The sequence below is a fragment of the Homarus americanus genome, unplaced genomic scaffold (assembly GCF_018991925.1).
Source record: "Homarus americanus isolate GMGI-L3 unplaced genomic scaffold, GMGI_Hamer_2.0 scaffold36188, whole genome shotgun sequence".
Lineage (NCBI taxonomy): Eukaryota > Metazoa > Arthropoda > Malacostraca > Decapoda > Nephropidae > Homarus > Homarus americanus.
This window is the reverse complement of record NW_024718183.1, coordinates 4,842,777-4,868,317: the sequence shown is the minus strand read 5'-3', so window position 1 is coordinate 4,868,317 and position 25,541 is coordinate 4,842,777. Positions and strand designations below refer to the sequence as shown.

The following is a 25,541-nucleotide window of genomic DNA, read 5'->3' as shown; positions in this document are numbered from 1 at the left end:
GAAACATATAGAACTATTCTGCAGTTTTGTTGTAAAATGTCTGAATATCCAGATTAAGTTAAACTCAATTACTTTATGTTTAAGTTTTCAAGCTCACATACCGGTACACGACTGCCTGCCATACAAGTATCTATATCTGTCTTAGTTGGAGCAAAGAAATAATATTATAATTAACTGAGGTGAGTGTGGGGGGGGTATAGAGAAGTGAGGAAGGATTTATTTAATTTAAGAGATGAATGTGTAAAAGACTGAGGACACAAGAGGACTCGGCACTTACCAGTAGCAGTTGTCCTCTCCCTGGCAGGAAACCATCTGGAGGATATCAACGACGGCGCCGCACCGATGATAATCCCAGCGAAACCATTAAGTACAGCCCCAATGTGAGCCAATCTGGAACACACACAAACACAAAAATCAAAATCACCAACAAGACGGTAACACTTAAATTAAAATACTTTGAAACTACAGCACATTTTGTAATCAGAAGTCAGGGTCAAAGTTGTTAAGAGTTCATAACACAAGTAGATAATTCCTTCCTTTTATCTGAGGTTATATAAGAATAGTTAATTGTTTACATTTTGAAAGCTTTTGGGTCTCTGATGGAGAATGACATGACAGCTCACCAATTACGGGTAATTAGTTGAATATTAATAATAATTCAACTGACACAATGGAGTGTGGATATGTAATTGTGTAAGGAAGTCTGTGGTCATTTTTACGTGTACATACTATATACGGTACAGTTGATACATCCCAGAGTTAAATGATCTCGAGGCAGAGTAAAGATTATAGTTGAAATTTTTCTCGATAATTATTGGAAGACGACTAACATGAAAAACACATCTGGTCACACATCTAGATTTTAAGTAATATTTGACTCTTCACGACTGACAACTAGAGGGATGAGATAGAAGGTAGAGGCTCATAGAAAGAGTACAGTACAGTTCATCAAGTGGGCAGCTCCATTTAAAAGACTCTTTGGTTGACTGAGTTGTTTTTTGTTCAATTACCAAAACCCACTCAGGTAGTAAACCCACTCAGGTAGTAAACCCACTCAGGCAGTAAACCCACTCAGGCAGTAAACCCACTCAGGCAGTAAACCCACTCAGGTAGTATAATAAAGAGGTGAACACAGGCAATGGTTGTCTGTGGGGAGTTTAGAGGATGAGAGGAGGACAAATATACGAGAAAAAATGACATAAAGTTGATCTGTGGTCTTGAACTAACATAAGAGAATAAAATATCCCAACAAACTTATGTGTGTCGCTCATCTAATGAAACAGTTCACCACTTGGGTAGTACTGTATAATGAATCTGACCGGTACAGTACATTGAAAAGCCACTTACATTGTAAAGGGAATTTCTTCAGTGGTAAAACATCTTATTGAAGTTCCGGCTGCCATAAGAAAAACCGTCAACAGCAAGGCCACACGGATACCTGAAACAATTGAGTGTTGAAAGATATTTAAAGTATACAGTACAGTAATATGTCCATTAGCAGGAATCCCTCAAACCCGGAACTCTCTGATAGCCGGAATTGAAATTTTCTCAGAATATCGTTCCCAAAGCCAGAATTTCCCAGAAAATTCCGGCTTTGGCAATGATTTTCCAAGGAGCACATATCCTGGAAAATTCTGAGAAAATTTTCCCAGTACACGAAAAATTCCAGGGATGGGGGATTTTTTCCGGGTTTGAGATATGATGTAATGCTCAGTTTTTGGAACTTCCGAGAATATTTTTCCGTTACTCGGAAAATTTTGGGGAAGAGGTATTTTTTTTCCGGCTTTGAGAGATGAAATAATGCATCATTCTGAAACTTCCCCAAAAAAATTTCCGTTACCCGGAAAATTCCCAAAACCTTAGTGTTTATACCGTAGTGAAGTGAGTCACAGCACACCTTTTGTCTGGAGCAGGAGAGTCATGGGTGCCAGGCCCATGATCATGGTGATGGTCCCCCACATAGAGAGTAAAGCAATTTCAGCATCATCCCAGTTAGGATAAGCCAACTTTACAGAGGCAGTAATTGGACCCCAGGTATTCCACACTGCACACTGCAAAATACAATAACCAGTCACAATGCAGAACTGTACAGTATATAAAATGGCAAAATGACAGAGAAAAGTGTGTGTGCATAGAAATGGACCACCACTTGAAGAATCCCCACCCAGCTTATTTTACCTAATGATAACCACATAATTACTAGTTGAGGGACTGAAGTTAGGTTAGGTTTAGGTGGTTAATCTTTAGGTGAAATAACTTAGATGGGGAGGAGATTCTTCAGGTGATCCACAGAAGTGTTGAGAAGCACGTGTATGCAAGGTGGTGAGGATGGGTGGCAGTACCAATTTGACTTCTGAGAACAATGAGCAGCAGATCATTGTTTGGATGTCACTAGTAACAACTAAGGTAGAAGTTTAGTCATTAAAAGTAGACCAGTCACTAGCACCTAGCTGCTTTAAACACATCAGACAATTGGCATCAAATTCAAGTGTTTTTTTGTCCATAACTGCCATCACTACCAGAATAGCTTAGGAAATATCAAGCAGTCTTGTCTCCTCTGGTAAATGCTATTCCAAACAATATTTAATAAAACAACTTCCTGATGCTAATAGAAATATTTTCAATGCATATATCTCCAGCACATCTATAAGGTTAAAGAGTTTTACCCTGCCCAAATGGTGTAAAAAATTCTTTGATCCTCTAAAGCTCTTTCTTTTATTTTCCTCAAACCAAAGATTCCTTCCCTAGTTCCTCTTCCCTTCCCAAATCAAGAAAATATATCAACAGCACACATAAGGTACAGTTGGGGACAAAAAGAATTCAGTAGGGTGGGAGGGCTAGGTGAGGTTAAGTAAGGTTAGATTAACTTTAAGGTGAAATAAGCTGGTGTGGCTTATCTTCACATGATTCAAAATGTGGTCCCTCCTTCACCTCCTGTGTGTCAATCTCATTCCTTCAGTTCTTACCTGCATGAAGCCCATCCCAGCGAACAGGAAGAGAATCCACCAGCGACGTTTGTACACCCTCACTTCCACACTTGACATCATTACAGTGTTTTCAATATCTGAGAAACAAGGTTAACAATTACTACCATAATTGTACAGCACAAAAACATGATTTATGACAATTACACTCATCTACTTTAGGATTTCAACAAAGTACTGTACAGAGGCTTCTAGTTATTGTCCAGCAAATGGTCGTCATGTAAAAAAAATAAAATAAAATAAATAAATAAAAAAAATTGCCAAGCAAACACTATACGTAGCCATGTAAACAATATAAGTAGCCATGTAAACAACAGAAGTAACCATGTTCTCACACCGGTTCTCTGCAGCATCTCCAAATGGGGAGGTAGAAACTTGGTTAAATCCAATAGTAATAAAAGACAGTAGTTACCAATTACACTTTCCAAAACAGAAGATCTCCCACCAATCACATTTCAGGATGCAATCATTCTATCAAATTCTAAAATAGATATGCTAGGCCTCACCATTTCCTCCAATATGTTATGGAAGCCACACATCCACAAGATTGCTAAAGCTGCCTCCTGAAAGCTGGGAATGCTATACAGATGCCATAACTACTTCACTCCTGAGCAGTTGCCTCAAGTATATAAGGGATTCATTCGTCCTAACTTGGAGTACTGCTCTCTTATCTGGGGTGGCTCCTCTTCTGTCCAACTGTTAGATAGAGTGGAATCAAAGGAATTTCGTCTTATTAACTCTCCTCCTTTAGTAGATAATCTATCTTCCCTTTCTTTGCCACAATGTTGCTTCACTCTCTCTTTTACAGGTATTTTAACGGGCAATGTTCGGTGGATTTGGCATCCTGTGTCAGTAACACTAGAATAACCCGTTATAGTACATCTTTCTTTCCTCACACAGCCAATCAGTGGCTCTTCTTCTTGTGTTTCTAAACTCTTAAAATCTGTCTCACTTCAAAAAGCTGGTACATGGATATTCTGGCATCTTCGTGGTGTAGATCAATACAGTACTGCATAGTCCTTTTCTCTTCTACTTTTAATTTCTTTTTACTAATTTTTTCGCCCCTAGGCCCCATTGTGGGTCGATGACCTGTGCCCAGGTGGGCTATTCCCCGTATAAAAAATAAATAAAAAAATAAAAATTAACAGAAGTTGGTCACCAACTCTACCATGCTCCAGCAGTCTTCCAAACACTCAGATAGGACACTTTTTAATTATTTATTCTGAATTTTAACTACAATTTTAACTACAAAAAAGCAAAAATGCTTCGGTATCATTCTAATTTTTGTTAATATTCTTTGCGTATAAATGCTATATAACTTGGAACTGATATGCTGAAAGATGAACAGGTAACTAAGGTGAAGAGGGTGAGTCAGCTGGCTGGTGTGCCACTAGAGCATCTTGAAGGTAAACTGATCTTGATGACTCATGAGTGAATAACTGTACTCATGAATAATTTATCACATCGGCTGATTTGGCTTCAGTAAGGTTTCTTCTTCTGCACATGGCCTTACCTGCCTCACTATCAGTATAAAACTCATATACTGTATTCATCAAGTTTCGTCTATAATGCATAAATTGTTGTGGCAAAGAATTTACAGTACTTACTGACTGATCCTTAGCACACTTTTTGGAGAATGAAATTAGGAACATAATTTTTCCATCTGTTTTAAGAATTATGAAGGGCAGTGCACCTGGTTAGAATATACACTGTACTGTAAGATACTTTCCGAGTGCAGGGTGATACTGGCTGGTACAGTACACAGAAAATAAATAATAATACGCAGCTTCTTCCTGTGGTGTGATAGAGGCCATACCACCAGCAGCAGCAGACGAGATTTGGAGAGAATTTTGAATATAAAAACACTCCCGAAAATTGAGTTGTTTCCACACATTGATTTTTCTCAGAATCCTGATACACTTGAGTACTTACATACATCTAGCAACTAATGGAAGTCATCAGTGTGTGGGGGACTGTGATTTTATATCTGTCTATTCAAACTTTTCTTTGTATTATGGAGTCTTATTCAAGTTGCACTTCCGACATATCTCATAACTGGCCATACACCAATCTTATATGGCCCACAAATAGATGCCAGAAATACTGTTTGATGGGTGGTAGGTAAACACAGGAAAAAGAGAAGTTTCTTTATTTCTGTAAAGTTTGGGCTACATAAGAACATTAAAGGAATAAAGAAACTTAATATTTCCCATGTTCCTCCCCCACCCATCAAACCCACTTGTCGTCATGGACTGGTCACGTACTGTACTGTATTGTCAAATATTACAGGAATTACCCAGGGTGAAGTGAGTCACCCAATTTTTTATATTCTCATTTTATTTACAGTATTTATTACCTAGTGTTTGGTATTATTATTACCTTTATTGTTTGTTTTTATTTTTATATTAATTTCACATAAATATAATGCCACTAAAGTGATTTTCTAATGTAGCCCAAATAACCATTTATTTTATTTTTTCACTCAAATTTATTTTTTAGGGTCTAAGGGTTTGTGGTTCTTTCTCAATAAAATATTATGTTTAATGTAGTTATTATACTCTGGTTGATCAGGTCATCAGGTTGTAGTTCAATTTATCCCTGCATTTAATTTTTAATGGAATCAAACTTTTGGACAAATATCTCAGTAAAGAAACGTACCTTTTTGTTTTTCTCATTGACTATACTGTAGATGCTTACCATTTATAAATCTTGGGAAAATCTGGTGAAAATTTAATAATAAATGATGATGTTATAACAAATTCACATTAGGTGGTTCAAACTGCCCCTGGTGACACTCATTTCAGACTTACAATACAGTGGTCCCTCAGTTAACAAGCACAATCCATTCCAGCAGGTTGCTCGTTAACCGAAAAACTCGTTAACCGAAACCATTGTTTCAATGGGTTTTTGGGTAATTGGTTCCAGCTCACCGGAAATTGCCTAAATTCAACAAAAAAGGTAGAAAAGTACACTTACTTTGAGGTGTGTATGTAGAAGGCTCCTGGATGATGATGATGGGAATTAGAATGGGGGTGGAGGAGAAGGAAGAAGAGAAGGCATTGGGGTGGAAGAGAAGTCACCCCATGGCGCCATTTCACCCATAAAATTTTAGCTCTCTTGGTGTAATTCAAGATTATTTTCTTTAAATCAACACTGCACTGCATTATATATTGTCAATATGTAAAATATATTTCAGAATGACCAATAACTTGCTTGGAAACAAAGAGAAAAAGCGTTTAGTTGAAGAGAGTCTCAAGCAAGATGTTACCTCCACTGAAAACAGAGAGAGACTAACGCCTGTCTGGTGTGTTTACAGGCTGGATGGCACGCCAGAAACTAGTTTCTTTACCTTCAATTATGTTCAATTATTGTTAAAATGACTAAAAAAGTTAATATTAAACTTTTAAAATTATTGAATAGTATAAACCTCTTGATATTTACTAAAATAGTAAGGAATTTAAGCCCTAAAACCGATTACTGTATTGGCGGACTAATACTACAGCTGGTGGACCGCCGAATGCAAGCGAAAACAGATTGAAGTCGGCTCGTAAAAAACTCGTTAATCGAGGGATTGCTCGTTAACAGAAGTTAAGAATCTTATGGAAGTTAAATCGTCAACCGAAATCTCGTTAACCGAGGCGCTCGTTAACCGAGGGACCACTGTATCTTAAAATTAATTTCTGATGATAATTATAAGAAAAATGTCCTCACGCACACACAAAGTGGCTGCTGTATACCTGACTCCTCTAGTTGGGGAATAAAACGAGCGATACTTAACCACAACTAATAGGCAGCTAATTCTACAGTAATATGAAGTGAGTTTGTATTTATAATTTAAAAATATTCAGGTGGGGCTCTTTCAAAGTTCAGACACTTACAATACTGAGCTGTAGTTGTGCTGTAGCAGACACTACAATACTGAGCTGTAGTTGTGCTGTAGCAGACACTACAATACTGAGCTGTAGTTGTGCTGTAGCAGACACTACAATACTGAGCTGTAGTTGTGCTGTAGCAGACACTACAATACTTAGCTGTAGCTTCCATTAATACTGTACACAAAAGAAGCCCCTGTACTTTCTCTTACACTGTATGTAAAAAAATAAGGACAAGACAAATGGAAAAAGCGTTTTATCTTTTTTAAGTAACAGTCAAACCAACAAATATGGCAGCAACATACCCTCAGGCACAATAGCCTGCAAGTCATCTGCTCCTGGCATGGTGGAGGATTCGGCTGCCTGTCCTATCCGTCGAGTAAACTGAAAGGCATAAAATATACAGTATTATAAAACTGCTTAGTTCCTCTTCAGGTGATCAAAATATTCTCTTCATTATATTTACTTCCTCCATCATTAAAGGAAATTGTCTGAATCTCTCTCCTCGTCTCCCTCAGTTAGCAATAAAACTCCGGTGATCCTACACAAACATCCACTCAAACATCTTGTCTAGACACTGAGAATATCATATGCTACACTTTATCTGTTATGCTGTGTCAGTATCAGTGTTGTATCAGCGTGTATGTAAGCTCTGCTGTTTGTATAGTACCGGTAGTCCTAATGAGTATTGACTGGGGTCTGGATATAGGATGATAAACGACCGGTACTCCACCTACAAATAATAAACTACTTCAATGTTGGAGTAATCGTGTGGGACCTCTGATTAAAAAAAAAATTATCATTCCTAATTGGCTGTAAACTCAACCTAAACTTTCTGCAGTAGTCACAAAATGCAGGAGGTAACTTGAAATAAGCAATACAATAATTATAATATGTATGAGGGCAGGTTTTACAAGGTTTGAGGCTCAAGCTCTAAATTACTTAGAAAACTGATAATCACAATCAGGTTGGTATCAATTCTCTTCCAAAATAGCTAAAGGACTCAGCACTGCAGTATAGTACTACTTCCTCTGGCTAAAACTGGATTAGACCATTAAAACTCATGCATATAATACCTCTGCATCTTTAGTGTGTTGGGTGCACAAGTCCTTTACATGCATACTTTGAACTATATGAAGAAGACATATATATATATATCTCCTTGGCTGTGGTGTAACATGAAGGGGGAAGAACACATAAACAAAACATCATTCAGCCAAATACTGTATCATCAAGAAGGAACCATTTGGTCAAGTGTGCATCAATTATATTCCTACCAGTACCCAGCCTGAAGAAGGATATTTGGATTTTCACTCTTATGTTATCGGCACTGTATCATACTGAAATGTAACCAACTCACTTAAAGTCTAACATAAACTGGCTTTGTCACAATCCTTACACACACACACACACACACACACTTGCTTGTAGGTAAAAACAGAGAAGCTATCTGGTCCTCATAAAACTATCAAAACATGCTAACAGTTCCAACAATTAAGAGAAATGAGGTTAGGTTAGTTGATTCAGATCATATGTAATAGTTATGTCATTTCACAGTACTGTCACGCACACACACTGTCAACTGTTAACAACATCTGGATGCTTTAAATTAAATGTACTGAACCTGATTTTAGTACCATGTGAAAGCACAGTTAAAGTTTTACTTGTATGCATATTAATTAACTAACGATAATAAGAACATAAGAAAATAAGGAGTCTGCAATAGGCCGGTTGGCCTGTGCATGGCCGCTCCTGTCGAGAGTTACAACCACTCTCTATCATCCATGAATCTATCTAGCCTCCCTTTGAAACTTTCCATCATTCCAGCACTTACTACAAAGTTGCTAAGCTTGTTCCACTCGTCCACCACCCTATTTGTAAACCAGTTCCTTCCTATCTCCCTCCTAAACCTAAACTTATCCAACTTGAATCCGTTGTTCCGAGTCCTATCCTGCTCGGATATTATAAGAACTTTATCTATATCACCTTTATTGATTCCTCTCACCCACTTGAATACTTCTATCATATCTCCCCGCACTCTTCGTCCTTCTAGGGAATGCAAGTTTAGTTTCTTTAACCTATCCTGATATGGAAGGTTTCTAAGTCCCAGAATCATTTTCGTCATTCTTCGCTGCACCGACTTTAGTGAATTGATATCCATTCTATAATAGGGGCACCAGAACTGAACCGCATAATCAAGGTGCGGCCTGACTAGCGCAAGATATAGTTGCAATAAGACCTCTGCACTCTTGTTACTTACACTTCAAGATATAAAACCTAATGCTCTGTTTGCCTTATTTCGAACATTAACGCAGTACGCACTGTTTTCTAGGCAGTAGGTCCGGGCTTACAAGTACCCCTAGGTCTCTTTCACAAGTGGACTTCTCTAGGTTGATGTTGTTAAGGCTGTATACAGTGACAGTAATTGTTCTTCTAATATTAAGTACGCTGCACTTACTGTTGTTGAATTTCATTTGCCATTTTTCAGACCACCCCTGCAGTTTATTTAGATCCTCCTGTAATGCATTTGCATCCTGCCCTGAATTAATCTGCCGCCCTATTTTGGTGTCATCCGCAAACTTGCTTATGTCACTGCTGATCCCAGTATCTAGGTCGTTTATGTAGATCATGAACAAGAGTGGGCCTAGTACTGACCCCTGGGGAACCCCTCTGGTTACACGACCCCACTCAGATATAACACCATCTACGCTGACCCTCTGCGTTCTATCGGTGAGCCATGATTTTATCCAATTTAAAACTTTCCCCTCGATACCATGAGCCTTAATTTTTCTCAGAAGCCTCTGATGCGGTACTCTGTCAAATGCTTTGCTAAAGTCTAAGTAAATAACATCGTAATTTTCGTCATTATCCACTACCTCGAAGACTTTCCTAAAAAATTTCAGCAGATTTGTTAGACAAGATTTTCCCTTTGTAAACCCATGTTGAGAGTCGTAGATTAATTTGCTATTCTCTAAATGCGATTGGATGTTATAATGAAATGGGATAACTTGAAAAATCTCCAACCTGATGAGACATTTGCCAAAGTATTAAAGGAATGTAAGGAAGAGCTTATTATGCCCTGAGCAAAAGTGTTTAACTTGTACTTAAAAACGGGTGTAGTCCCAGAATCCAGGAGGATAGCGAATGTAATACCAAAAGAAGGGAGATAGATCACTCACTACCGTCCAATCAGCTTAACATCAATTGTAGGCAAATTACTGGAAGCAATAATTTCAAACTCTATTCGAAATCACCTGGAGAAGCACAAGTTGATCAATGATTCCCAATATATATATATATATATATATATATATATATATATATATATATATATATATATATATATATATATATATATTAAACAGAGAAGCCAATGATAAGAAACAACTAGACAAAATAATATATTAAAGAAACACTGGATATTTTCTTTCTATTTATGGAAAAACTATTAAGTCACATGACTTGACTCCCGGTCACTGAATTCTTTGTTCATCTTGTAAATAACCTTCCCTACACCCTCATCTGCCACTCACAAGTCTCTGCCACTCATACACCAGTATACTCACCCCGGAAGTCAGGGAAACATTTAAAAAACAAAATACCTTTAAAATGCGAGTCGTGAACCTGTTGGCATCACAAGTTTCTTTGTCACAGATGGCCCATTTATGTTGACAAAACAATATAAATGATGTTTACTCTACACTCTTAATATATCCACTAGTAACTTTAAGATAAGTCTCCTTAATACTTTAGGTGTCCTCAGTTCAGTGTATATTGTTTGTTTACACTGAATCAGCTGTGGTCTACCCTGCCGACCGTTTAAACCACTCTTACACACATTCCTCCTTCCATCACTGTTATTTACTCACACCAGTTAGTAAAAATCAGTATCATAATAATACCAATAAAAATAAATCTTACTTAAACTGAATCCAACTATGTAACAAGCGTGATGTGGTGAATAGCTTCCGCAGTACCTTCCTCTCACCCTCACACTGCACTACTGAGGCTCAGGCTGCCAGCTGGTGTCTTTACTACTTCACTACTTCATGTCACTATCAGTTGTGTCAAATTCTTCAGCCTTGTGTCAACTTATCTTCCTAACAATCGATGAAAGTACATTAAAATAACAAAATGAATATATTCGAATAAATATAACTTTTATTTATGATTATATTCCGAATTAAAACGTTATATTCATTATCAAAATGTTTGTGTAATTCTGCTCCTTATCTAAGATTAGGTGTATTGTACTGAATTTGCACTCTTATAAATGGTTCATATATGACCTTCCCTTCCCTCCCCCCCTTCATGATGTAATAACCTACCAAGCTGCCTCATTTAAGCTGAATCACCAAGATGGCAGATGTCATTGTGTTAAGATTTATGCTAGTCTATTATTGTACCAAGACGAGTTCACTCATTTTCATCATCCAGGGGTAATAATTCAACAATAAATACTTTCCGAGCCTCCAGTCAGAGGGTTACTCAGACAAAACTAGATTGAACGAGAATTAAAATGATTCGGCGAAACCTCAGGAAGATGAAGTGAAGTCATATTATTCGGAAAGAAATAAAGTGGTTTGTAATCAGTGTGGCGGCATGACTAGTGACAATATATACATGTACTACTATCGCTAACAATGGCGCTGATATGATGTAGTAGTCGCAGAAGTAGAGGAAGAAGATTTGTAGGGTGAGTAAATACGATCCAAAATAAAGGAACCCTGCAGGTCATAGGCAGCACACCATACAACTCAGTTCCACAAGCGGCACACAGGATAATCAATACCCTCTCCTCTCCCGTGTCTATAAAACACATTTATGCCAGGTGCTGTGATGAATAACATTAATCCCGATTTTTCATTCAAGTTTTTGCCAAAGTCTTGATGTATTTTCAGTGCCATTCAGCCAATTTCCTTATCTTGTTTTGGTTACAACTCATCCTTGTATCATAGTGAACCTGTGGGTGGTAACTGATAACGTTTTTCTATATATATATCTTTATTATGTAATCATTTGGTAGACTTTTGTAATATTTTGCCCTTATGTTCTACTCCAAAAAATACTATATTATTAATTATGATTTTATATTTTAAGTAAACACTTTTCTTCATCCTTCAGCGGGGTAAAGGTATTTGTATTTCAGTTAGTACCTATGAAGCCTTGAGTAGCCTACACGGGTATTATCTAAGAGTCATACCGTGGGACTGACTAGTGACATAACATAAGAACATAAGAATATAAGGAGTCCGCAATAGGCCGGTTGGCCTGTGCATGGCAGTTCCTGTCGAGAGTTACTACCACTCTCTATAAGAACATAAGAACATAAGAATGAAGGAAACTGCAGTGGGCCTATTGGCCCATACTGGGCAGTCCCATTTTCACCCAGCCCCTATTGCTCATATATCTATCCAACCCATGTTTGAAGCATCATCCATAAATCTATCCAGCCTCCTTTTAAAACTTTCCAGCGTTCCAGCACTTACTACAAAGTTGCTAAGCTTGTTCCACTCGTCCACCACCCTATTTGTGAACCAGTTCCTTCCTATCTCCCTCCTAAACCTAAACTTATCCAACTTAAATCCGTTGCTCCGAGTCCTATCCTGTTCGGATACTATATAAACTGTATCTATATCCCCTTTATTGATTCCTTTCACCCACTTAAATACTTCTATCATATCTCCCCGCACTCTTCGTCTTTCCAGGGAATGCAAGTTTAGTTTCTTTAACCTATCTTGATACGGAAGGTTTCTAAGTCCCGGAATCAGTTTCGTCATTCTTCGCTACACCGACTCCAGGGAATTGATATCCATTCTATAATAAGGGCACCAGAACTGAACCGCATAATCGAGGTGCGGCCTGACTAGCACAAGATATAGTTGCAATAAGACCTCTGCACTCTTTTTACATTCACTTCTAGATTTAAAACCTAATACTCTGTTTGCCTTATTTCGAACATTAACGCAGTTTTCTAGGCCGTAGGTCCGGGCTTACAAGTACCCCTAGGTCTCTTTCACAAGTCGACTTCTCTAGGTTGATGTTGTTAAGGCTGTATACATTGACAGTATTTGTTCTTCCAATATTAAGTACGCTGCACTTGCTGGTGTTGAATTTCATTTGTCATTTTTCTGACCACTCCTGCAGTTTATTTAAATCCTCCTGTAGTGCATTTGCATCCTGCCCTAAATTAATCTGCCGCCCTAATTTGGTGTCATCCGCAAACTTGCTTATGTCACTGCTGATCCCAGTATCTAGATCGTTTATGTAGATTATGAACATGAGTGGGCCTAGTACTGACCCCTGGGGAACCCCACTCTTCAGACAAGACATGAGAGGACAGACCCACACAGATATTAATTAATCATCTTAAGGGCCAGTGGCTGACACACCTGGACATGGTTAGGTGTATACATTACGTAACCAGGACCTTTAAAAGTGTTTACAGCGTCCAACAAAGAAGCATGCGGAGTTCATGCACTTAAGGGCGTAAGTGCCTGAAGGGCCATGAATTATGACAGCAAGTCACATATAGTGACAGCATGAGTGTGTGGGGGAGAATTACTGGTTTCTGACTGTACGTGACCTCACCTCACCCTGGCTACTACCATCATCAAGATCATCTGAGGAAGCAACCCACTAAAAATGAAGTATATATTTTGCAAAGTAAATATTAAATTGAAATAAAGAAAATCCTTTATACAGGTACAAGGGTCAAACACCGAACAATTATAAGCACAGAGTTACTATATCTAGTTTAGTTAAGCGCGTCATCCTGAAACACATTAACTCAGGTCCCAGTCTTTGTACACGCACCTCTTATGTAGAGTGTAACTTTTTATCAGTTACCAGTGTATTAAAAAGTTTCATAAGATGCGAACATTATCATGGAGGAAACCAATGTCTAAACTACATTGTTCTTATTACCGTCATCCTCAGAGGTAGCTGAATTTAATTATCTTCGGCCTTAATACAACATTTGTTCATCTATGAAGCGGTCTTTATTGATGAGTTCGGTAATGAAAAATATTAAGATGATCAGAATACTGTATTAATATCAGCATTGTCGTAGTGTTGTGTTTGTCTTAGTTAAAACCATGCCCTAGAGTTAGCGTATTTGTAGCCATAGTTTGTCACCACAGCTGCTGCAACACATTACTTGCGGTTTACAATACACCTCCCTTTGAACCCTGTCGCGCTCCACTGACCTTCAGAGGCAGCGCCAAACTCGAGTATTGATTGCCGGTGTTAAGACAATGGTCAAAAGTTGCTTACCTTTTACCTGTATGTATTAGTATTCTAGTGTTTAAACCTTTATGGGAATTATAAACCTAAACTTAGTAGTATTAACACTCACCTGTACAAGCTCTGGGGAGTCGCAGCACCAGCCAATGAATCTGTTTATGTAAAATTTAGGAATACGACAGTCTACTTTGACCAGTTATTCACTTGCTTCCCCAAACTTCAAAATAATCAGAAGACTCTAAAAAACAAAAAGAAACGTTCTCCGCCAGATGGACAATTACAACACTGATTTCAGTAATAGTTTACACTATCACGGAACCTTTGATAACCATGATATTTGTTGAACAGTGGCAGAACGCGGATTGACTCCGACCTGCCCTTGACCCACTCCAAGTAAGCCATTGTTGTGGTTCATATGAGCGCTGCCTGGAGAGCTACGGTGTCGGGCGTCCACAAACCACACCGCTCCCCCCGCCGCCTGTAGTCATCGCTGATGTTTTGTTTAACTTCGTGTGGTAACCAGAGAGTCATGTCCGGTATCTTGTTATTCCTGGATTGTTGGTTGTTGAGGCTTTGTGATTCATTGTGACATTTGGAGGCGGTGCAAGGCTCGTTTGGCTATGGAGAAACAGCAGACCACTTGAAGTCTATATACCCCAGCTTATTTCACCTGATGATTACATACCCCAGTTTATTTCACCTGATGATTACATACCCCAGCTTATTTCACCTGATGATTACTTACCCCAGCTTATTTCACCTGATGATTACTTACCCCAGCTTATTTCACCTGATGATTACATACCCCAGCTTATTTCACCTGATAATTACATACCCTAGGGTGTTAAATCATCAGGTAAAGTAAGCTGTGTGATTGACCTTCAAGTAATCTAAAAAGCTATTAAGGTGAAGTGGGTACGGTGACACCTGGAGACGTGGGAGCTAATTATGTAAGTTGTTTATTAAAGGTACAGTATAGATAATGAATCACCTGAGGATTTAACCCCCAACTGCCTTTACCATATTATGAACAATCGTAATGCTAACCTAACCTAACCTAACCTAACCTACTCTACACCCAACTCCTATTGCTCATATATCCATCCAACCTATGTTTGAAGCTATCCAGCGTATTCGAGTTAATGATGATATTTGGTAACTTGTTCCATTCATCCACTACTCTATTTCCAAACCAATGTTTACCTATCTCGCACCTAAATCTAAATTTGTCTAATTTAAAACCATTGTTACGAGTTCGCTCCTGGTTGGATAGTTTGAGTACCTTTGTTATATCACATTTGTTTAGCCCTGACTTCCATTTATACACCTCTATCATATCGCCCCTCACTCTACGTCTCTCGAGGGAGTGCAAATTAAGATGCTTTAACTTGTCTTTGTACTCAAGGTTCCTAATGCCCGGGTTTAGTCTTATCATTCTTCTCTGAATTCTTTCTAGGGATTCTATATCCATTCTGTAATGCAGTGACCAGAATTATTGAACTGCGTAATCCAGGTGTGGTCTCACAAGCGCAAGATATAGTTTTAGGATGACCTCGCTAGTCTTGTAACTAACACTCCTTTGTATGAACCCAAGTACTTTATTAACCTTGTTTCTAGCAAATGCACATTGTTTACGTGGCTTAAGGTTCCTACTTATCATTACTCCTAAATCTTTCTCTCAGTCGGATTTCTCTATGGCATCGTTGTTCATCTGGTATCTTGTTTCCCTGTTTACATCTCCTACACTGAGTACTTTACATTTGTCGACGTTGAATTTCATCTGCCATTTTTCAGACCATTCGAAAAGTTTGTTTAGATCTTCCTCTAGTTTTGGGGAGTCCTCGTCTGATTTAATTACACGCCCTATTTTAGTGTCATCACCAAATTTACTCTAACCTAACTTAACCTACTCTACTCTAACCTAACCTAAGCTACTGTAACCTAACCTAACCAAATATGTTAAACAAGTTGACTATCAAGAGGTTGAGGTTAACCCATTTACTCATCAGTGATTCCCATAAGTTATTCGATAAAGGGCACTTTTTTGTTACTGGGATTAGTCCACCCGGGCACAGGTCACTGACCCACATCGGGGCCTGGGGGGCGAAAATAATAATAATAATAATAATAATAATAATAATAATAATAATAGTAATAATAATAATAATAATAATAATAATAATAATAATAATAATAATAATAATAATAATAATAATAATAATAATAATAATAATAATAATAATAATAATAATAATATGTGTATGTTGTGTTGTCAAATAAGAGAAACAATTGAGACCCTGCAATTGTATGTAAATGAGGCAGAAAGCCAGATCAGCAACCTGGGACTTGGTCACAATTTTTGTGTTCCCATATAGCAACAGGGTCTACCATTAGACAATACATACAGGTGAGTAATCTAATAGCGAGTGATTATATTTACCACAACACTTATATAATTTATTTCTGGTCAGTGATTCATTGCGACAAGTTGGTGAAGCGAGGCAGGACCACAAGTTGTATTGATCATAGGTTATGTTACCCCACACACTGATTATGTTACTAGGCTAGGCTGTGGACTGTGTTTTGGTTCAAGATTTGTAACACCGAACAAAAGAAATGAGGGTTAAATTGTTTGTGTATAATATGGAAAATGTATAGTGTTTTTTCCCCCTTGTCACTGTACATTGATATTGTCACAGTAGTAATATTTAGTTTGTGCTAATACACCCACTCTTCCCTTCCTACCATGTTGACGATCTGTCGACTCACTGGCGGCAGGTCCAACTTGTAAGAATATATACAGACATGGAAACCCTACCTCCAGAAAGGCTTAACATCCATAGAAAAGGTACAACACAGAGAGTCTATGTCACTTCAAATAGACTAAGTGCCCTTAGGACTAACATCTCTTTAGACAAGACACAATAAGACAGATCTCGTGGAGTCATTAACAGTCTTGAAGGGGATGGAAAATGCACACACACACACACACACACACACACACACACAGATGTAAATATACAGATAAAAACATTACCAAACAAAGACAGACAGACTATGTTGTGTTAAAATAAATTATTTATTCGAAGGTTAAATTATCATAACTTAGATAAACTATTTTAGATTATGATTGGTTAAATTGGTTAAGTTATGTGAACTCATCTTACATAACTTGGGTTAGATTGGTAGATAATGTTATTTTAATTTAGATCAGATTAGATTAGGATAGGTTAACATAGACTAACTTAGGGTAAGGTTAGATTAAATTAGTTAAATTTTGTCCTACAATCGCCCAGACGTATGTACCAGCCAGACAATGAACAGACAGAGACAGATTAATCACAGACAGACAGATAATGCACAAACATAGACAGGCAGGCGGAGAGACAGACAGAGACAGACGGCGAAACAGACAACGGACCGTATGGACAGACAGAAACAGACGGCGGGGCACGAGTGACTGAGTCATATCTCAGGTGACGTAACTGATACACAAACACAGCCGCTTGTGAGTCTATGACGTAGTGTTAAGGTTAATGGTGTCTAGGTTAATGTATGGTTAATGGTGTCTAGGTTAATGTATGGTTAATGGTGTCTAGGTTAATGTATGGTTAATGGTGTCTAGGTTAATGTTTAAGGTTAATGGTGTCTAGGTTAATGTATGGTTAATGGTGTCTAGGTTAATGTTTAAGGTTATTGAGATTAATGTATATGGTTAATGGTGTCTAGGTTAATGTTTAAGGTTATTGAGGTTAATGTGTTTGGTTAATGGTGTCTAAGTTAATGTTTAAGGTTAATGGTGTCTAGGTTAATGTATGGTTAATGGTGTCTAGGTTAATGTTTAAGGTTAATGGTGTCTAGGTTAATGTTTAGGTTAATGGTGTCTAGGTTAATGTATGGTTAATGGTGTCTAGGTTAATGTTTAAGGTTAATGGTGTCTAGGTTAATGTATGGTTAATGGTGTCTAGGTTAATGTATGGTTAATGGTGTCTAGGTTAATGTTTAAGGTTATTGGTGTCTTGGTTAATGTATGGTTAATGGTGTCTAGGTTAATGTATGGTTAATGGTGTCTAGGTGTGTATGGTTAATGGTGTCTAGGTTAATGTATGGTTAATGGTGTCTAGGTTAATGTATGGTTAATGGTGTCTAGTTGGTTAATGGTTAATGTTTAAGGTTAATAGTGTCAAGGTTAATGTATGGTTAATGGTGTCTAGGTTAATGTTTAAGGTTATTGAGATTAATGTATATGGTTAATGGTGTCTAGGTTAATGTTTAAGGTTATTGAGGTTAATGTGTTTGGTTAATGGTGTCTAAGTTAATGTTTAAGGTTATTGAGGTTAAGGGATAAGGTTAATGGTGTCTTGGTTAATGTATATGGTTAATGGTGCCTAGGTTAATGTATGGTTAATGGTGTCTAGGTTAATGTATGGTTAATGGTGCCTAGGTTAATGTTTAAGGTTAATGGTGTCTAGGTTAATGTTTAAGGTTAATGGTGTCTTGGTTAATGTATATGGTTAATGGTGTCTAGGTTAATGTATGGTTAATGGTGTCTAGGTTAATGTATGGTTAATGGTGCCTAGGTTAATGTTTAAGGTTAATGGTGTCTAGGTTAATGTATATGGTTAATGGTGTCTAGGATAATTTATAAGGTTATTGAGGTTAATGTATATGGTTAATGGTGCCTAGGTTAATGTTTAAGGTTAATGGTGTCTGGGTTAATGTATATGGTTAATGGTGTCTAGGTTAATTTATAAGGTTATTGAGGTTAATGTATATGGTTAATGGTGCCTAGGTTAAGGTGCTGTCACTAACATATAAGAAGGTGTTAAATACCTCGATGAAACTTTGAGCAAAAACTGAAAAAAATTAAGAACAAAAACTGACGCGACTTATTTGGGTTGAACATTAACTCACTAACTAAACACCTCCCCCTCTATAGCCTCATAACTAGCGCACCATAGAAAAATTAATGTTATCTTTGTTTGTTTTCTGGTGAGGGAATCATAACAAAACAAAGATGACTGGATGACGGGGACTAATCGACTGGTTAAGTGTGAGGTTTCCAGACGGTGGCGGAGCATGGAGTGAGAACATAAGAACATAAGAACATAAGAAAATAAGGAGTCTGCAATAGGTCGGTTGGTCTGTGCATGGCAGCTCCTGTCGAGAGTTACTACCACTCTCTATCATCCATGAATCTATCTAGCCTCCTTTTGAAACTTTCCAGAGTTCCCGCACTTACTACAAGTTGCAAGCTTGTTCCACTCGTCCACCACCCTATTTGTAGAACCAGTTTCTTCCTATCTCCTCCTAAACCTAAACTTATCCAACTTGAATCCGTTGCTCCGGTCCTATCCTGCTCGGATATTATAAAAACTTTATCTATATCCCTTTATTGATTCCTTTCACCCACTTAAATACTTCTATCATATCTCCCCACTCTTCGTCTTTCTAGGGAATGCAAGTTAAGTTTCTTTAACCTATCCTGATATGGACGGTTTCTAAGTCCCGGAATTATTTTGTCATTCTTCGCTGCACCGACTCTAGTGAATTTATATACATTCTATAATAGGGGCACCAGAACTGAACCGCATAATCGAGGCGCGGCCTGACTAGCGCAAGATATAGTTGCAATAAGACCTCTGCACTCTTGTTACTTACACTTCTAGATATAAAACCCAATACTCTGTTTGCCTTATTTCGAACATTAACGCACTGTTTTCTAGGCCGTAGGTCAGGGCTTATAGGTACCCTTAAGTCTCTTTGACAAGTCGACTTCTCTAGGTTGATGTTGTTAAGGCTGTATACATTATCAGTATTTGTTCTTCCAATATTAAGTACGCTGCACTTGCTGGTGTTGAATTTCATTTGCCATTTTTCAGACCACCCCTGCAGTTTATTTAGATCCTCCTGTAATGCATTTGCATCCTGCCCTGAATTAATCTGCCGCCCTATTTTGGTGTCATCCGCAAACTTGTTTATGTCACTGCTGATCCCAGTATCTAGATCGTTTATGTAGATTATGAACAAGTGGGCCTAGTACTGACCTGGGGAACCCCACTGGTTACACGGCCCCACTCAGATTTAACACCATCTACGCTGACCCTCTGCGTTCTATCGGTGAGCCATGATTTTATCAATTTAAAACTTTCCCTCGATACCATGAGCCTTAATTTTCTCAGAAGCCTCTGATGCGGTACTCTGTCAAATGCTTTGCTAAAGTCTAAGTAAATAACATCGTATTTTCGTCATTATCTACTACCTCGAAGACTTTCCTAAAAAAAGTCAGCAGATTTGTTAAACAAGATTTTCCTCTGTAAACCCATGTTGAGAGTCGTAGATTAATTTGCTTTTCTCTAAATGCGATCGGATGCTATTTGCTATAATTGATTCAAGAAATTTACCCACCACTGACGTCAAACTGATCGGCCGGTAATTTGACGCTGATGCTCTGTCTCCCTTTTTGAATATGGGTACTACATTTGCCTGTTTCCACAAGTGAGGCTGTAGGGAAGCATTGAAATAACAACCATTTTACCCGATACCGCTAATTGTACAGTACTAACCTCTTAACTTGAGCTGTATTACTTCTCTCCTGTGTTCACTTTACACTTTATGGGTGTCACTTTATCACTGTGTACATGTGTGTGTACATGTGTGTGTCAGTGTTTGATAGGTAAACACTATCTCGTGGGTCTACTTGTCAAGCGTCAACATCAAATATCTCTAGTTCACATCCACCAGCAGATAAGGTGAACCTCGTTATAGATTTGTTTTATTTATTTATTTATTTATTTATTTTTTCTCTATTTTTATCCTCTTCACCACTGATCGCCTCGCTAGCCGCCCGGGCGATCGGTCACGTCTCTGTCACGCACATTTTGGCAAGTACTGGGCATGCACCGGCTAAGGCAAAGAGAAGTTTGGTTAGTTCACTTCGTTTGAATATTAAACATAATTTTACTCCTGTTCGCGGTATAATTTTAACATTGATCATTTTATTGTACTGTGTAGAGTCGTTATTTACAATACGTAATTATATGAAACTTTGGTAATGAATAATGAAACACAATTGAAGTTAAAGATTTTATTGAATCCAGTGTTTCACATCCACGTGAGGAGTGGTGAAGGGAGAAGGTGGCGGGGTACTGTACGGAAACAAGCTGGTAGGAAGATAGAGGTGGGGGGTAAGGAGGTGGAGCTGAGGTTTATGGGTGTAGGGGGAGGGGAAGGGGGGCTCCACATGGCTACTTAGACACGTGTGGAACAGACCAGGGAATAAATACTAAAAAAAACCCCGCAAGTTACCTTTTTTCTTGTTAGACAACTTGTGAATGAACGCATATAAGTTCCATCTTGAGCTGCGACACAAAGATGGCGATCAAAATGACATCGAAACTGCATTGGGACTTTATCGTAGTATTTTAGAATCCTGATTTATTTTTTTTATTTTGTTTAGTTGTATCTGTGGATAAGAGAAGAGTCTTAAGTTAATTTCGATGCCATTTTGAGTGTTATCTCTATGCTGTATCTTAAGTCACGTTCTAAACTTCACTGAAGGTTTAAGAAAAAATGTAACTTACGTAATCTTGGAGAATGAGAATCCCAGGTGTTGAGTTATATACAGGTGAACGTATTAATTACCTTCTCAAATATTGCAGTATTAACCTATAGTACATTCAAGGGCTCAGATCATTATTATATTACTTCTGTGTAACATTAATCATAAAATATTATGTACATTCCCATACACATAGTACAATACACAGGTGTCGTGGGTGTGTTTTTAGGCTACACTTACAAAAATACTGTATCAATGTACATGGTATATATTCGTGGAGATGAGCGATTTACACATAGTCATTATACAAGTAGTCAGTAGAAATATACTTGAGACTGCCGACTAAGTGGTTAGTTAGAGTTACAGGTTGGGAGGTAGGTTGAGGTGACGTCACAGTTCCTCCCTCACCGTCACTCTTACACTCAAGAGATACAACAACACAACTATACCTCTGAAGCCAGTTTTCTAAGAGCTTATTGTCAGCGTGAGAAAAATAATAATTATTGAATTGAAGAAGAAAAGAGTTGTGTCTGTTTTTAAAGTTTCCCAAACGTAGCGCCAGTGATGCGTATACTAGTAAGTTTGAGGATACAGTCTCTTATATTTAGAGTATCAAAGCTTCATATTATTCTTTGATTTTGAATTTGAAGGAGGGCTGTTGTGAGGGATAGTCATCAGACCAGCTGCGGACTCTAGCACTCACTGGGGTTCCTCTATTGTGACGCTCCAGTGTTATGGTTCAAATACCTCGCCAAGAACGCCTGGTACTATACGTTCAGCCGGTTTTCTCTCCACAATTTATCTAACACAATGATCAGTTTCGTTTCCTTTATCGTCGATGGTGGACTTACGGTTGGCAGGCTGGGGAGGATCTGGCAAGTCTCTGAGGTGGAGGATGTCCCGGAGTTCTCACCCAACAAACAGTGCAATAGTCCCACAGCCAATGTTCTTCAGCACCTTTTGCCTCGGTTGTTCCAATGTCAGGGAACCTTACTCCAAGAACAATCACTGATCACAGTTTGTCAACGCTTGTTTACACTCGATAATTTAGATATAAATTTGCTACGATAAGCCTAACTGCACCTTGATGCTAATTTATTTAAAAAAAAATCTAGCAGGTATACTAACACTATATGTCTCATAAACCTACTGGAGGGAGAAGGGTATTTCTAGGTTGTCAGCACTGGTCAGGAGAAAACAAACCCAAGCGTACGGTTTATTCTGTAGGCGAAGTTATACCGAAGGAGTTAGTTTCCATGAACCAGCTACTGAACCTTCTCTCAGTTCTACGCATAGATATGAAATGTTTTTAGAAATTCTTAATCCTTGTTTTGTTATGAGATTGGTAAAATGAAGCATATGTGGGAGAAAGTGACAGTCTATTATAATAATCTGTACTATCAGACCGAGGCAGCGTCCACTCACATACACAGTGGAGCTGCTAATTCAGATATTTATATTGGGACTTGATGGAGTTTGGGAGGTTGGCGGTGGTGATGGAGGGAGATTAAGATATGCAAAATAGAAGTAAATAATAATAAAATCCAAGAATATAATGTGGAGTAAGTTAACCATTTAGAGTTAATCAAGACCCGAAATATCCACAGGCGCACTTTTTTTTCGATTTCGAACGTGGAATGTTGTGTTTGCTTTTAATTAAGGCAGTAAAGGAGACAGTTACATCCACACCGCACCTCTTGTCTGTGGCTGTTGTGGAAAGTTCCTACATTAGCCGTTCAACGCTTTATTATGATTTATTTTTCTTCTAAAAGAAGAGAAAACAGGTTTCGTTTGAATATTTAACGAGGTCGTCCCAAACCCCATAGTTTTACAAGTAATATATTTTATCTAGTTATATAACTACACCCGCCTTATCCGTGATACACTCATCTTGGAGGTGGAAAGACAATACTAATGCATAAAGCACCAGCTGTTTCTGGTGAGACAAATAGTCAAAGGACCGAGATCAACAGCAGTCCACGGGGGCAACTGAAGCCTTAACATCACCCGAGTCACCCGCCTATATTTCCCATTTTCCCCACGCGCTGGTTTTTCTAATTTTCTTATTTTAACAGAAAGAATAACTATGCCAGAACTAGACTTGTAATTACTATTCGGAAGACCACTTTTTCTATTACCGTGGAGAACTATCTGCGTTAAAGTTAGTATAAGCTTAACTTGTCATGGCCAGTAGGGGGCGAACATATTGCAAACCATCCTAATATTACAGTGAAAATGTAGCATTAAAAATACAGTATTCAAAGGCTTTCATATATCTTATATGGACAGTCTCAGATGGTGTCCGAGAGCTGCTGTCTTTACTGCTGCCGCAATCGCCAGTCCTTAGATAGCGATCGTAAAAGGATGGTCAGTTAATTGCCACAATTATAGCTCATCAGACGGGTCTATTTGAAGAAGAAATATTTAAACTAATTTATAAAAGTGAGATTTAACGAGACAAGATATTTTCACAAAAGGTTTATTACAACAAGGTGATTGGCTCTTCATTACCATGTTAGAGTCTTCACACACGGCCCTTAGCTTAACATTATCACGTGTTTGTCTAACTCAGTCTCACAAATTTTCTTTACTATTTCTTTTAACCTTAATGCCAAACTATTAACCAATCAGGTCTTGACTGACGGGCTGCATGTAGCCTCACGTGTGACCTCGTGATGCTTATAACAGAAGTTGATGGTATTATAAGATGGCTATAGTGCACACAAATGCTTTACGTTCTATTTATGTTATCTGAATATGACACAGTGGTCCATTAATGTGGGAACAAGTTAATGGTGTCAGCCCTACGTGTCACTTGTAGAAGAACACTACGTAGATGAACTAATAATCTATTATGCTTCGTTATACTTCTATCAGAGCTCTATAAAACAACGTGGGAACACAAAACTCTAGACAAATCTCCTAAACATCAAAACAAAAGAGCACCGTAAACCTATGTTATTGATCACAGTGGTTGTATAATCATTTGCATGGTATAATATGATTTAGATAATGCAAAACATCTATACATAAATCCATTTATTTATGGTATCATGTATGAGAGATTCTTTGTACAAAATGGAGAGTGGTGGCCGCATGACGTTGTGCCAGCGAGGGTTCCTGCAGTACTGACCACACCACAAGGAGTAATCAAAAGTAAACATAATTTTTTTTTACCTGCAGCTAAAGTTCACCGGAGTTTAAAACACACACTATTGATAAGATAAATTGTGTAAAATAGAATATTAAACTCGCGGACCAACCCCATATATATAAAAAAAATAAAGTTTTCCTAAGTTTGTGTTGCCAGTGACGGAAATAAAGTGCCAGTGTAGCCAAATAAAAGGTTAAGGGTGTCATAGTTAGTAGGACTGAGCCCACGATATATAGTTCAATTTGGCATCAACAGTGCACTGAGACCTTACCTCAACTAGATACGTGTTCTTGGTACCAGTTATAAGACAATGTTAACATAGAGAATTGATGTGAATCCTGTCTAAAAAATAAATAGTTACAATAATATTTCTGTGTTGGAATTATCGATACCTGTTGCACATATCGTTTTTAGAAGTCTTCATACACTTTGTCGTCCAAACAGACATAGCGAGTCCAGTCTGTATACAGTTTTATTAAAGGATGTTGAGATTAATTAACTATGTACTTTCTAGCCCTAGTGACTAGTCTAAAGTGACGCTCTGTTCTCTACTAGATATATATATAGATAACAAGGGACCAGTCAAGTATTCGTCCCTGGTAGCGGCCGCCTCATCAGATACACAGAACCTGATGGTCACTGTACCCCTTTGTGCTAATAATTCTAGTTAGTGTACAATGTGAGAGAGAGAGATTGATCCACCAACAATAAATAGTCTTCCTTTG

General features: G+C 38.0%; 1 protein-coding gene across 2 annotated transcripts in view; it reads right to left on the bottom strand.

The window, feature by feature from the left end:
* Positions 1-10,878, bottom strand: part of LOC121859278 (solute carrier family 49 member 4 homolog) — a 29,492-nt gene extending 18,614 nt beyond the window's left edge. Inside the window, exons 1-6 of one of the 2 annotated variants that reach the window (XM_042356053.1) lie at positions 10,778-10,878; positions 7,162-7,240; positions 2,967-3,064; positions 1,898-2,051; positions 1,348-1,438; positions 278-390 (exon numbers count right to left, since the gene is read on the bottom strand). In XM_042356053.1, the coding sequence (XP_042211987.1) occupies positions 278-390; positions 1,348-1,438; positions 1,898-2,051; positions 2,967-3,064; positions 7,162-7,201 (496 nt within the window). In that variant the 5' untranslated portion in view covers positions 7,202-7,240; positions 10,778-10,878. Of the gene's footprint in view, positions 1-277; positions 391-1,347; positions 1,439-1,897; positions 2,052-2,966; positions 3,065-7,161; positions 7,241-10,458; positions 10,584-10,777 lie in introns of those variants that run through there. The other variant, XM_042356054.1, reaches the window with a different exon arrangement.
* Positions 10,879-25,541: the final 14,663 nt, after the last annotated feature.